This window comes from Bufo gargarizans, chromosome 4 (assembly GCF_014858855.1).
Source record: "Bufo gargarizans isolate SCDJY-AF-19 chromosome 4, ASM1485885v1, whole genome shotgun sequence".
Classification (NCBI taxonomy): Eukaryota; Metazoa; Chordata; class Amphibia; order Anura; family Bufonidae; genus Bufo; species Bufo gargarizans.
The window spans coordinates 390,344,483-390,360,626 of NC_058083.1; the positions used below are offsets into that span (position 1 = coordinate 390,344,483).

General features: G+C 41.8%; 1 protein-coding gene across 6 annotated transcripts in view; it reads left to right on the forward strand.

Annotated features, from left to right (window-relative positions):
- Nucleotides 1-16,144, forward strand: part of LOC122934420 (utrophin-like) — a 616,199-nt gene that overhangs the window by 246,276 nt on the left and 353,779 nt on the right. For all 6 annotated transcript variants that reach the window (XM_044289868.1, XM_044289864.1, XM_044289866.1 and 3 more), the window contains one exon: nucleotides 12,847-13,036. In XM_044289868.1, the coding sequence (XP_044145803.1) occupies nucleotides 12,847-13,036 (190 nt within the window). The remainder of the gene's footprint in view (nucleotides 1-12,846; nucleotides 13,037-16,144) is intronic.

Below are 16,144 nucleotides of genomic sequence, written 5' to 3' on the forward strand. Positions count from 1 at the left end.
TCCTTTTGTGCTCCAGGAAGAGAAGCCTCCACCAGAACTGTCTGGCAGCAGATTTCTCCACTCTCCCCATGGCATACACAGACACGTTTGGCCAAGCCTGCTGCTAATGTCTCTCCTTCAGCTTTTTAAAAGTTGGGAGGTAGGAATGTGTACAGAAAGACTTGCATGATGCTGGACATCCTCTTTAATCTTCCAGAAATTGCCTGCAGCTTAATTAAGCTCCATGATGTTTCTTTGAATATCTTCCAAAAAGAAGTCATACGTATAAACTAATGTACTGGACTAACCTTGCTGAGCAGCGGGAGATGAAATTAAGAGCTAATATTTGTTTAATGCTGTTGTGAATGAAGAGGGTTGACATATTGACCGTCATATAGTTGATAAAATCTAATTATTTTACGTGTTTGAAGTTCGGCCGTGTTCTCATTAATGTCCTTTAATTTCTTGGGAAGCTTTGCTTATGCTGAATTTGGATACGTTTATAATCGGCTTTCTTACTTGATGGGACATGTATGGAATAAGAAAAGCCCTAATTGGCTGGTAAAATAATAGTCAACTTCATTAAAGCAGCACCGAAAAGAAAAAAAATGGAAATACATGTTGATTTAATTTTCGTTTGAAAAGTAGAGGATTGTGATAGCGTGGAACGTATAATGTACAGTAGGTGTGCGCCTTCCATTTAAAATAAAAATTAATATGAGGCAGCACGCTCTGATTCCTGGATTAAATCAGGCATTCTTGCTGTATGATACCTTTTAAGGATCATACTTAAAGGGACACTTTACAGGATTAATAGAATCTTTTTTTAGATGTTTTCTTTTCATTTCGGTAGCACTTTACCATTGAAAATTGAATAGAACATATGCCCCCTCTATAGCAGTTAGGACAAATGATATGACCCCCTAAAAAGTTAGGTAAATCATTGTCAGTTTACTGCTGCACTGGGGGGAAGTTGTTATTTAAAGGGTAATCCTAATGATAATAGTAGGCATAGAATTAGTATAACAGTGTGGCACCTCTGTTATTCTCTTATAGGCCTAGATAGAGATACACAAAGAAGAACACTGCGGGTGCTCATTTCTGCTGATGAGCTAACTAAAAGAGTTATTCAAGACTTCTTCTGTGCTAAAAGGAAGTTAAAGAGCCAGGACAGGAAGTAGAATACATGGAGTGATGTCAAAAAATTATATCCAGAAAACTATTCCCTTTTCTTAAAAAAATAAAATAAATCCAGTTCCATGCATAATAGTTTGTGATACATGATATGTTTCTAAGGCTAGTTTCACAGTACTGTTCCGGAGATCCAGCAGGCTGTTCTGGCAGGGAACAGCCTGCCGGGTCTCTCTGATGAGTCATCTTATTATCATCACAGGTAGGATTACAATGACAGATATCACTTATAAATAGATAAGACAGGATCCACCATTCCTAATAGGTGATATTACAGCTTATGTATTTCCTCCTGACCTCCATCCAGGTCACAGAGCATGCCTAGAAAACTCTCCCATCAAGTCAAGTTGTCCCAACCAGTCTATGGTGTCTATGGCCCATGGTGGCTTCTGTAAAGCATATCTCGGGCAGCTCAGGCAAGATGGCCGCCACCATGAAACAGAATAACAAATTCTATAATCAGAAAATTAAAATGGATATGTGTCACTATTTGGTTTTAAGTGGCAAACAAAGCATACAGTAGGTGACACTTTCCCTTTAAAAAGAGCTGAACACTTTCTAGCAAATTACAAGGACTGGCATTATTAAAGGAAATAAAAGTTCTAACGAAAGTCAGAAACGCTTTTATTAGGATGACTCAGGTGGTGAGCGGTTATACCTTAGGGTACTTTCACACTAGCGTTTTTTGTTTTCTGGTGTTAAGTTCCGTCACAGGAATTTTATCCTAATGCATTCTGAATGGAGAGCATTCCGTTCAGGATGCATCAGTTCAGTCCCTCTTACGTTTTTTTGGACGGAGAAAATACCGCAGCATGCTTCAGTTTTCTCTCCAGCCAAAAATACTGAACACTTGCCGGAATGCCGTATCTGGCATTAATTTACATTGAAGTGTACTAGTGCTGGATCCGGCATTAAGTGTTCCAGCAAAACAGATCCGGCTTTCCGTCCTGCGCATACGCAGACCTTTAAAAATGCAACAAAAAAAAAATGGATACCGTATATGTTTTTACGGATGACACCGGAGAGACGGATCTGGTATTGCAATGCATTTGTCAGACGGATCTGGATGCGGATCCGTCTGACAAATGCCATCCGTTTGCATCTGGATTGCCGGATCCGGCAGGCAGTTCCTGCGACGCCTGCCGGAATACTCTGCCGCAAGTCTGAAAGTACCCTTACACTGTATTATGATGAAAAAAAAAAACACTGTACTATTTGTCATGTTGGAAATAGATTTTTTTTTTCTGAACAGATAAATGCGTTATTTCTCATCTGTATAAGGTATCATCTATATATATATATCCGCCTTCGGAGGCCACCATGTAGTTAAAGGGTTACTGCTGCGCCACTTCATGTATTATCCCATCCTTCTTTTCAGAGCTGTACATAATCTAATAAGGCAGTATCGGTGACTGACAGCGATATTACTCTGATATAGAGCAGATTACAGAACACAAGTCATTTACAGTGCGGCGCGCCATTCTTCCTTGATTTCTCAAGAGCTCTGTGCAAGCAGTATTAATGCAGAATGAGGTTTTCATAGATTATTCCTCCGTGTGGTAGAGACCGCTGATTGACATGTGACTACTGGTTGTATATTAGATCTAGATTGAAATACATGGAAAAAAACCAACATAACCATATTTACCCTGTGATTAAAGGGATGATCCATGTTTGAGTTTTTGTTTATTATTCAATTAGGGAATTGTGTTATCAGCAGTTTTCTCATATAAAGTTATTGTCTGCACAGCGCCATTTCCCAGTAATAACGGAGAATACAGCTTCTATGCTACTAGTGGACTTCTCAATGAGCCTGTCCAGGTGCCTTTCAAAGGGAATCTGTCAGCAGTTTTATGGTCACTTTCATTAATGATCCCTGAATATTCATGAGCTCCTAGCTTTCTCTGCCTCCTGCTGCTTATTCAGTCGGAAGAAAACTGTCAATCGGTGGCGGGGGAGGAGAAAGCCAGAAGCTCATGAAGAACAGGACTCCTTGGCCTGCACTGGAGCTGTTAGAACCTAGCAGCAGAAAACTGCTGACAGATTTCAGGGAACCTGTGGATAGGTTTTTGTACCAGCATGTTATTATACTGCTGGGGTTTGGGGGTTAAACACCATTGTCAGAACTGTCTGTAAAGAAGTTTACAGGTACTGGGGGAGATTTATCAAACTGGGGTAAAGTAGAACTGGCTTAGTTCCCATAGCAACCAATCAGATTCCACCTTTTATTTTTCACTACTCCTTTAGAAAATGAAAGGTGCAATCTGATTGGTCTCTATGGACAACTAAGCCAGTTCTACTTTCCACCAGTTTGATAACTCTCCCCCACTGTATGTAAATTACCGGAGAAGAGTCATGAGAAGAGTCCAGCGGCATCCAGGGACTGTGCAGTTGCAGTTGAAGCCAGGGTCAGCACACTTTGCTTTTCTGCATACGCCCTTGATACTGCTGGACTCTTCTCATGAGCTCACACTTTACTTATTTGATCAGGTATTTCCATCAGTTATTATGAGATAAAACCGGTAGTGTCCTACACAGAGATCAGGTATAATGGAAAGATCTGCACCTGTCCTGTGGTTTTGGCTCCCAATAACTGATGCAAATAACTTAACAAATAACTGAAGTGTGAACTCAGCCTAAGGGCTCATGCACACAAACATGTGTATTTTGCGGCCCGCAAAAAATACGGATGACATCCATGTGCATTCCGTATTTTGCGCAACGGAACAGCTGGCCCCTAATAGAACAGTGCTATCGTTGTCTGTAATGCAGACAATAATAGGACATGTTCTATTTTTTATGCGGACATACGGAAACGGATTGCACACAGAGTTACGTTTTTTTTTTTATGAATGGTTCCACATACGGTCCACAAAGAAAACTGAACGGACACGGAAAGACAATATGTTTGTGTGCATGAGCCCTAACTTACCTAAGTGCAAATTACAGATCAGTCGTAGATGACGTACTGTACAATACACTTCACTGCATGTCCTCTGGATGGCGCCAGACTCTTCTCATCGCTCTTTTCCGGTAATTTGCTAACAACATGCTGATAGTTTAGGGCACACTTTAGTGACTGGTTCTTGTATGGCTGTTGGTTATTGTCAGAATTGTATTGTATTGTCCTAAATATAATTTTTATTATTGCTGTTTTATTATGATGGTATTGATTATTAGTATATTATTATTATTAGCTGATGACCCGACTTTGCTCAGGTATTTATTTATTGCAATTTTATATTAAATAACAGTGACTTTCACAGTGGCCGCCCCTTTAACAGTGACTTTCACAGTGGTCGCCCCTTTAACAGTGACCACCCTGTTAACAGTGACCTCCACGGTGCCGCCCCTTTAACAGTGAACTCCATGGCGCCCGCCCCTTTAACAGTGAACTCCACAGCGCCCGCCCTTTTAACAGTTGACTCCACAGTGCCGGTCAGTTTAAGGGTACATTCACACGACCGCAAATGGGTCCGCATCCGTTACAAAATTTTGCGGAACGGTGCAGACCCATTCATTTTCTATAGGGACGGAATGGATGCGGACAGCACACAGTGTGCTGTCCGCATTTGCGGAGCGCGGCCCCGATCTTTGGGTCCACAGCTCAGCAAAAGATAGAACATGTCCTATTTTTGTCTGCAGCTTGCGGACAAGAATAGGCATTTCTTTAGGGGTGCCGGGCGGGTGTGTCGTGGATTCGCAATTTGCAGGTCCGCAACACACCACGAACGTGTGAATGGCGCCTAAGAGTGACCCTGCCCCCCATGCATGTAGCAGTGTAGTTGTGCCGTCATATGACTTAATATTTCAGGACCTGCTAAAACCTGTGATCAGTTGTTATGGCAACCTGAAGTAGGACCTGGGAGCTTCTATTGGCTGATAAGGGACATGTGATTGTGTAAATGGCAGTTCGGATTTAAAGGGAACCTGTCACCGGAATTTTGTGTATAGAGCTGAGGATATGGGTTGCTAGATGGCCGCTAGCACATCCGCAATACCCAGTCCCCATAGCTCTGTGTGCTTTTATTGTGTAAAAAAAACTGATTTGATACATATGCAAATTAACCTGAGATGAGTCCTGTACGTGAGATGATTCAGGGACAGGACTCATCTCGGGTTAATTTGTATATGTATAAAATCAGTTTTACACAATAAAAGCACACAGAGCTATGGGGACTGGGTATTGCGGATGTGCTAGCAGCCATCTTGCAACCCATGTCCTCAGCTCTATACACAAAATCCCGGTGACAGGTTCCTTTAAGTGAAAGGCTGGCAGGCTTGTATTGGATAATGCAGGTCATTTTTTGGGAATATCTCGGGAATGGTACGTCCTAGAGAGCTGAGACACTCGCAAGATTTCTTTCCAGGTAGCAAGGGATGTGTATACCAAGTTTCGTTGAAATGGATGGTTGCGTTTTTGAGTTTTCGCGGAACATACCCACATACACTCACCTAAAAAATGATTAGGAACACCTGTTCTATTTCTCATTAATGCGATGATCTAGTCAACCAATCACATGGCAGTTGCTTCAATGCATGTAGGGTTGTGGTCCTGGTCAAGACAATCTCCTGAACGCCAAACTGAATGTCAGAATGGGAAAGAAAGGTGATTTAAGAAATTTTGAGCGTGGCATGGTTGTTGGTGCCAGACGGGCCGGTCTGAGTATTTCACAATCTGCTCAGTTACTGGGATTTTCACGCACAACCATTTCTAGGGTTTACAAAGAATGGTGTGAAAAGCGAAAAACATCCAGTATACGGCAGTCCTGTGGGCGAAAATGCCTTGTTGATGCTAGAGGTCAGAGGAGAATGGGGCGACTGATTCTAGCTGATAGAAGAGCAACGTTGACTGAAATAACCACTCGTTACAACCGAGGTATGCAGCAAAGCATTTGTGAAGCCACATCATGCACAACCTTGAGGCGGATGGGCTACAACAGCAGAAGACCCCATCGGGTACCACTCATCTCCACTACAAATAAGAAAAAGAGGCTACAATTTGCACAAGCTCACCAAAATTGGACTGTTGAAGACTGGAAAAATGTTGCCTGGTCTGATGAGTCTCGATTTCTGTTGAGACATTCAAATGGTAGAGTCCGAATTTGGCCATCCCTCATGACCATCATGTACCCATCCTCTGATGCCTACTTCCAGCAGGATAATGCACCATGTCACAAAGCTCGAATCATTTCAAATTGGTTTATTGAACATGACAATGAGCTCACTGTACTAAAATGGCCCCCACAGTCACCAGATCTCAACCCAATAGAGCATCTTTGGGATGTGGTGGAACAGGAGCTTCGGGCCCTGGATGTGCATCCCTCAAATCTCCATCAACTGCAAGATGCTATCCTATCAATATGGGCCAACATTTCTAAAGAATGCTATCAGCACCTTGTTGAATCAATGCCACGTTGAATTAAGGCAGTTCTGAAGGCAAAAGGGGGTCCAACAGCGTATTAGTATGGTGTTCCTAATAATTCTTTAGGTGAATGTATACATGTCCTTTTTTATATATTTTTAGATTATTTTTTTATTAAAGCGCCATTCATTCAAATAGGAACAAATCCATTTTCTTCCCAGCAACATTCAGTCTGATCAGAATGAGTACAGTCACTGAGTATAAAGCATGATTATCCGCAAATAAGTGCAACTATTAAAGGGGTTGTCCCACTTCAGTAAGTGTCTATAGTGTACACTGTAGTAGCAAGGTTTCCACCGCTGGATTACACGGTGGATTACAGCAGTCTATAATGTGATGGAAAAATTAATCAAGCCAGCAAAGGAATCAATATGGACAATCACAACCTTGTATTACCTTGTGTACACGATAAATGCCATTTGCTGAAGTGAGACAACCCTTTTAAAGGGCATCTGCCACCCTGATTTTGGACTGTTAGCTACAGTAATACATAAGTACTGCATATATGGAGTCCAGATCACAATTTTTCCTACTGCCCCCAATTTCCCCGCTGTTAGCTCTCAAAGCTGCAGTGAAATACACAGTCCGGACTGCTGTGCTGTTCTAGCATAATGGAGAGGACTCACGGTGCACAATTGTATTTCCAGGCAGCTCTGTGCACTGACAGCATGGGAACAAGGGGCAGAAGGAAAATAAAACAAATAGTGATCTGGACTCAATATCTGCACTACTACTCATATATTACTGTAGATAATAGTCCAAAATTGAGGTGACAGATAGCACTACATTATCCTGATGGGACCTGGAGAAAGCATTGTGGTGATGTGGCTCAGATAGTCAACCTTAGGCCTCATGCACATGACCGTTGTTTGTTTACGCGTCCATTCCTCCGATTTTAGCATATCTGATGCGGACCCATTCATTTCTATGGAGCCGTTGAAAATGCGGATAGTCCACCGTTTGTTATCCGCGTCCGAGGTCAAAAAAATATAACCTGTCCTATTCTTGTCCGTGAACAACGGTTAGCAGACCCATTCATGTCAATAGGACCGCCAAAAATGCGGATGCACAACCGTCTGTCATCCGCGTCCGCATCCGTTTTTGTAGAATCAGTTGCCTGGTGACCAGCATATATACCAGTATCCTGGGTGGGGATAGTAAAATTACACTTTTTTTATCTTCCTTTTTTTGGGGGGCGGTCCGCCCAAAAAGACGGAGGACACACGGAAACACAACGGAAACAAAAATGACAACGGAACAACCGGATCCCCAATTCGCGTACCGAAAAAAAAACCTGTTGTGCGCATGAGGCCTTACTCATAGAATCCCAGCCGTGTGAAGAGACTGAGATGTTCACAAACTGGAGATTTGAGGTTTCCTCCAGGAGTCTGGGAGATCTCACCTTTTTCTGGATGTCTCCTGGACAGTCTGTGAGACTTGGCAAGTATGTGAAACCCACCAGCCTGATCCTTCTTCCTGCGGACATCTGCTGTTAGGGGAAGATCGGGACACACATTACTTTATGGACAGGTTAAAGTAGATGGCCAGCTTTAGTTTGTGGACCTTGGCTCTCCTAGCAACACTCCACCTGCACGCTTTTCATGATATGTTTCCACGCTTCTTGGTTTTCTTTCTTGTCAGCAATGGAGCTTCTTGTCTTGCAGAAGGGAGAAAACACAAAAGGTGAAGTCAATGTGGCAGTTTTTATTGTTATGGAAATGACAGGATTAACGTTTGCTTTGCATGCCGCACATTCACTGATTCCCCGGATATCCATCAAGAGCTCATCTTAAAGCCTCGACATGCTGGTGTCTGTGCATGGCTTGTTCTAGGAAGATTGGGTAATAGCGGACACTGTTTCAGAGGTGTAAAACCCAAGAAATAAAGAGGTTGATGTTGTCAAAGAACTTTTATTTCTTGAGGTCCATTCACATGGTGGAATTTGACCGCTACGGTTTCTACCACAGTTGTGCTCTTTAGGGCCCTGGGCCACCTCTTATTGCTCATTGATCTCTCAACTTATTTGTCCCCTTGGTATCGAGGCCTTTGGATTAGTAGCACAGAACTGGACCAAGCATGGAAATGCTTCTGGATGAAGTGGTTGTGAAGGAGTTTACTTGCTTATCTCCAGTATCATTCCCAATCTCTTTTTCTGCAGTAGGATAACTATTCCAGACTCTGCTAGTCTTTGTTGTGCAGCTAACCTGAAAAACGTGGAAATCTGCTGGTGACATGAATGAAACATAAGATGGGACATATCTCCAAGCTAATGCAATCTGTCAATCAGAAGGGTATTGTCTCAGTAGGCTCCTGAAAAGCTGAAAACCTTTACATTACTGTACATTAAGGTACCTCAGCTGCACAGGAGAAATGCTAGAGGTTAATTGAAGAGCTTTGGGGACTGAATACATGGCCTTTGTGTGTAGAGCTTTGAGGATGATTCAATCCCGATGACAAATCTAGAATTCTATTTTCTGAATTAATTTTGAGTGGCTCGAGTGGCTGCAGTGCTCAGAACGATCATTGAGTCAGTTAATTGAATATAAACCTGATCATTAAGGAATTCATGAATTGTGTAGGAGAAATTGCTTGCAGGAAATCAACATTCATCTCTATGACAAATATGATAAAATTATCAATTACGGTATAAAGTACATTTCTGTGTATCCAGGTATCCTTGACACAAATGTAAAAAATATGTAGATTGATAAAGATTAAAGAAAAAACATCTTAAAGGTGTTTTCCCGTTTAGAAACCACATTTGTATAACCCTATTATAAAATTCTGAGTGGTTGTAAAGAGTGTCTCTCACTTTGGAAGACCTGTCCTGTCCTTCCTTACACAGACAACACACTGATATGAATGGGCCCTTTGTAATGCTTAATTTAACCTGTGGTGGTGCTACAGAGAAATGTAACACCTACTGCCAGCTTTCCCTACACATTGCAGCTGATTGCTGGGATTCTCAGCTGGTTGACATCCCGTTTTCGGCTTGTTGTCAAGGAACATATCTAACAATTATGGACTGCCCAAAGTGGAGAACCCCTTTAACAGGGTTCTCTGAAATTATATAGATGGACTAATTTCTTGATAGTGTATATTACAGTTTGTCTCATTAATAGAAATAGGATATGTATATTGCTGCCATGAGGGGACGTGGTGTGCTTATATTGATTTGTTCAAGTTTAGTCTTTAGGTTCACATGTGCATAAATGAGGTGAGGCGTGTTTTGAACCACCTCTCTATAATCTGCAGGGGTTTTCCAATAGGATAGGTCATCAGTGTCTGATTGGTGGGGGTCCGACACCCTGGACCCTCGCCGATCAGCTTTTTGAGATTAGTTTATTCTCTAATAAGGATAATTTAAAGCAGACAGTCCGTTCACTTTAAAAGTGCCCATACACATTAGGTACGAGATAGCTATACCCGGCAATTTTGGCATGCTTGGACGGCCATCTAATGTGTAAGGAGGTCACCAGACTTTCCTTCCGTGACAGATATCAGGTGAACAAGGGTCCTAACATGCTGAATCTTTTGTTCTTTCTGGTTGCTGTCAGTTTGTTCAAAGATGCCATCAGTGGTGTCTGTAAGCAGCCTATTCCCATCTCCCCATACAAGTCACATGCATGCTTGGTCAAGTCAAGAATCTTTGTGTATGTGGGAGTTAGGAGGAATAGCTGTCAGCCAAATGAGGGTTTCACTATCATCAGTTTATGGGCAACTTACTTTTTTTTTTTCTTTAGAATATCACAAGATTGATGGTGACATTACCAAAACGTATCCCCTATTCCCTGTTCCTCTGCTTGAATGCCCCCTTTAACTCTGGGGCTCTGCTGGAGATAGCCAAGCGCTTGTGCTCAGTTTTCTCCTGCAGTCCCATAGAGTTGAAAGGAGCTGCAGTGCACATGTGTGACCTCTACGCATTTCAACCGGGGGAACGCAGGGCCCCATTCTTATGATCCCCTTTAACAGGGACCTGTCACCCAGAGTCTCTGTTTTAGTAAATACTTGTATTCTTCATAAACTAACATTGCTGGAGCATCTTTCCTTAGATGCTGACACTACCTTTCTCACATGGTGTTTTTACATAGTATGACACTGCCATCACTGATCAGACTGTTTCGAACTATACCGGGAACATACCTCCAAAGAAACATAGAATGTGTCGGCAGATAAGAACCATTTGGTCCATCTAGTCTGCCCAATATACTGAATATTATGAATTGCCCCTGGTCCCTATCTCCAGCTGGTAACGTTGCCTTCATACATTTCTAGGAGGAGTAACAGAGGAACAGCACCACATAAAGTTCTAAGATAAGCTGCTCCAGAGTTATTAAATTAAGAATACACTCTCTTTACATGTACAATAAGCCTTAAACCCAGATTTTTTTGACATCTAACAGTTATCAAACACTGATTATCTCTGAGGCTTCATGTGGAGCCGAATACAAACTATTGTTCTTCGTTATAAGCTATTCCATTCCGGGGAGAGGCATACTGCATTGTCCTGCAGACGCTTCACTGGACAGGAAATCTGCTGATCATAGAGAAATAACTCTTACTTGCAAAAGTTTTCAGCCATTAAAAGTTTGGCAATGCTTAAAGGGAAATATCCAGCTGAGATGCACGCCTGTCAGCAGAATCCAACCCCATTTGCCCCATTTTGAATGGTGGTCTCAATCCAAAGATATAAGCGATTTTATATTATGCCACTTAGCCCCCTGGTGCAACCCGGAGCACCTGACCTTGAAATCTCACTGCTGCCCATGCGCCTCTTTGATCTGTGCATGCGCTGTACACTACTGGAGCTTGCTGAGAGTTGCATGCACATACAGGTTCCATTCACCCGATAAGCTTCAATACTGCACAGCATGTGCTGATCAAACAGGCGCATGCACAGCCAGCAAGATTTCAGGCCCAGGTGTGATTACTTGAGTGTGGGAAGAGAGGGGTGCGGCCGGCGCAGAAACTGATTGAAGCTCTGGGAGCAACTAGGTGCAATGGTAACACCCTTGTCTCACCAAGGGGTTAATTTACATAATATAAATATATCGCGTATATCTCTGGATTGAGACCACTAATCAACATGGGACAAATGGGGTTGGATTCAGCTGACAAACACACATCTCCAGTGTCCATTGGATTTATCTCAAGGTATGTGGTGACAGATTCCTTTAATTTGACTAAGGAAATGTCTGTAGGGGACACCAGGAAGACCTCGAGCAACTTTAAAACTTATGGGGCTGATTTATGAAAGCTGTCTTTGTTTTCCATAGTAACCAATCACAGTGGAGTTTTCACTTTTTAAAAATATTACAAAAAATGTAAGCTGTGCTGTAATTGGTTAATACAGGCAAGAAGGGCAGGTTTTCTTTTAGACCGGTTCATAAATCTAACCCATGTATAGAAAAGTACATAGGCTGTTAACACCCTAATCTTATTTTTCCTGTAAGAATAGGTGACCATCATGTCTTCCTGTAGAGATTTATGTGTATGATGAAATCATTCCAAAATTGTAAGCTATTGTTATCTCTGGTTTGTCTACCAGCGCACCAGGTGGTCAGGCATGGTATTACAAGCTAAAATTATCATGAAGTTATCTCGATGCATCAGTGACACAGATATATTTATTGACTGTAGACATTAATTTATAGTAAAAATAAATCATGTTAATCATATACATTTATAAAATATGTTTATTGCTAACAAAAATGAAACACATGAGTTACTCATCCCCTTTCTGGGTTTTCCCTCCCTATGTATCTATTGTAAGACGCGACAAATCATAAGAAAGTGCTTTGTTTCCTAATAGTTTATTGTGGATGTTTTTCTATCCCATTCTTAGGGCTCATGCACAGGAACGTATTTTCTTTCCGTGCCGTTCCGTTTTTTTGGGGGACTGTTTGCGGAACCATTTATTTTAATGGGTCCACAAAAAAAAAAGGAAGGTACTCCGTGTGCTATTCATTTCCGGAAGTCCGTATTTCTGTTCCTCAAAAAAATATAACATGTCCTATTATTGTCCGCATTACGGACCAGGATAGGACTGTTCTATTAGGGGCTAGCTGTTCCGTTCCGCAAAATACAGAATGCACACGGTTGTCATCCGTATTTTTTGCAGATTCGTTTTTTGCGGACCGCAAAATACATACGGTCGTGTGCATGAGGCCTAATTCTGATATGTAACTATGTCTGTTTTGCATAATGGAACGTCATGTTCTAAGCTTTGTTGCTTATCTTTGCTTTTTAAGGGTTGGCGACCGGCAGAGCACACTGGAGAAGGAGCTAAAGAATTTCCAGATTTTGGTCAAAGATCATGAGAACTTCATGAAGTGGATCCAGGAAGCTGAGACCACTGTGAATGTCCTCCTGGATGCATCACAACGTGAGGGCGTCCAGCAAGATGTCAGTCGCTTACGACAGCTCAAAATGCAGCTACAGGTAAGGTCCACTATGGGGGACAAAGCCCATTCTCTTGTTGAGAAGAGACGTTTCAGAATTTTTTGAGTTTCCATTGAAATCTGATGAATGTTGCCTCTGTTTTATGTATCGGAATGGATACGGCTATTGTATTATTTTAGATATTCTTTTGCTGTGTATTATGCATCTTCTCAAATTCTAGAATCCTCTCATTTGCAGTAGACAATATTCTTAATATTTCTAAATTTTGATGCAATTCGGAGGAAGTTCAGTTGTGAAAAAATAGATTTCTTTATTATGTCTTCTGTGGATTTCCTCGGGGAGAGGAATCAATATGTGTCAGAAAATATTACATTTGCTTTCCGCTGAAGAATCCTGCTAGACCAAAATATTGAGCAATGCCTATCAATAATAATAGAAGAAATCTGTTTCCTTCAACTTGTGAAGAGGATGTCGTGGGTGGCACAGCATTGATCAGGCGCTTTCTGCAGGCACTTCTGATTGTTGGAGCAGTGCGCCCTGTATTCTATTAATGTTATATTCACAGATAATATGTGTAGTTCTGATGGAGCAGGATTCATCTCCTTACATTGAGCAGCAGTAAAAAGACAGATTTTCATCTCTTCGTTGAGATTGCTGAGGAATTTTAATGTCCTTCATATTTGTATCTCGTTAGAAGACTGGTGACTAGACCATGTGATAGTCGGGTTATACATGGGAAGATATAGATCATGCTGTGAGTCGTAGTTTTGCAACAGCCGTGGAGCCGCAGGTTAGAAAAAATGGATAGAAATAAAATGTGTGGACAGATAACGGATATACATGCCTTGCCCGAAATTTGTGAAGTTCTTCAGACAATATTTTTTGCCTCGTCCATGGTGGTGATATAAGATGCCCAAAATTTAGTTGCGAAATTCGGGTGCAAAGTAAGCCAAGTAATAGGGGTCGAGTCAGCTTAGACTAGACACAGTCTAAGAATGCCCCAGATTTATCCAGCATCAGACACTGTGATATATCTGGGGCATCTTGAGGCCAGATTCACTCAAGCATGATATAGATATATGACTCCTGTGTGTTATGGCCCGACGGTGGGTTTAGCTGACCCAAACTCTCAGCATGATAGAGATGATGCTGATAGTTTAGGACAGTTTAACCTACAGGTCATAAAACACAGGAGTAATGTGTGATGTCTGTAATGTGTGAATCCAGCCTTAGGGCCTATTCCGTATTTTTGGTCTGGGTCCGATCCACATTTTTTGCAGATCGCACACACACCCATTCACCTTTACAGGGCTGTGGAAATTGCTGACAGCACACAGATGGTCATCTGTATGCTGTCCGCATCTGTCTGGCCAAGAACATGTTCTATTCTTGTCTGTTTTGCGGAAAAAAATTGTCATTTTTTCACTGGGGCCCGGAAAAAGGGCGGGATGTACATGAACTGCATCCGTATTTTGTATGGTCATGAGAATAGGCCCTGAGACTGTCTATTCTTAGTTGACATTATAAGGTCCTTTTACAAGTGAGGAACAATGAAAGTAGCGATCATTCACCCCCATGGTGATTCATACATGTACATGCAGCTCATACGAGCAGGCAATCACCGGGAACTAATGGTTCGTTACCGATCATTGCCCTGAGCATCAGGCTGTGTAGTGGGCCCTTAGGATTAGCACATCATCTCTAATATCTAACAGAGGTGAAATGCTGCTTGCTAAACCATGGGGCATGCGGTACAATATTCTAGCAATCTGCCGCTGGAATTATTTTTAACGATGTTTACTGTTTTGTAAATTTCCAGATAAATGGACCCCATTGGTCCTATGTGTGTATGCCTGTGCGTAGATGATGGATAAATTTAGACTTTAGTAAATGTTGAAACGTGTTTTTTTTTCCTGCTCGAAGGGAATGTAAGATCTCAAATGATATTAACCGTGTCGGAATCAATGAATATTTTTCACACTTCGTTTTCTGTTCTTGAGTTTTACCTCTCCGTTTTGGAAAGAATTAGCCAGTGTTATTTTGTCACATTTGATGAGTGTGTAGAATGTGTCTGAACTGGTACTTACAGTGACAGCTCGTGATTGAAACCTGCCTGATTAACAGCATCATTGCTAATGAATCTTGACATTAAAGAGATGTTAATTACTCAATGTCTAATGGTCAAGTGGAGTACGGTATCCTTCATGGTAGCCTGCACTGACTAATTTGTATCTTCACCGTTTTACCGAGCGCAGGTATATTCATGCATACATATGGTATATACCATGCCCAGTGTTTACAGCAGTGCCACCAAGCTGGCCACTGGCAACAGGTTCTGGTATAAGCAGAATTTACAGGAGCTGGAGTATATGATATAATATTATAGTATTATAAAATAATATATAACATTAGGATAATCTATAATTCTCCCTAGGCCTATGAAGCAGTATAATGCTGGCTGCTGCTGCTGCAGCCTGTAGTCAGCAGCCATAAAACTGCGTCTTCCGATGATGGGCCAGGGAGGGAACCTTTGAGAATTTCAATGCCCAGAAGGTTCTCTGCTCTTTGGGCTCTTCATTATCATCCTCTGTGCAAAGTTCTGGCTCGTTACCTGAATGTCAAGGTCCATTCAGTCAGTCTGACAAGCTCCGTATACTACCGGTAGTATTATAGCTGATAAAGTTATACTAATGTAACCACTTCTAATTTGCACATATAGTGGCTCGTGCGTCACAGTATAAATGCAGTATTTTTATGACTAAGTAGAATGACTTTATTGTACGTGAAATTTAAATGATCCTCTTTATCTAATGGGCTTTATGTGTTTAGCAGTGCGAAAAATACGACTCATGGATCATGGATAGCCTGGATAATGGCTGAAATGGCAATCGCCTAATTTAAGGTCATCAAAGTGGCTTTATTTAGCTGTTGTTACTGTGCAATTTGCTATTTAAAGGCATTGTCTGGCCACTGTTTTTAAAAAGCGAGAGAGTGCTGTAAAAAAAATCACACTGCACCAATCCCCAGCCGCTCCCGGTCTGACCCTTACTGGGTGCTCCGCAGTTCTCTGCTTCTCGGTCTCTTTTGACTTGCAGGAAATAACGGTACAGCCAATCACTAGCTGAGTCTGGTCACTAGGATGGCCAG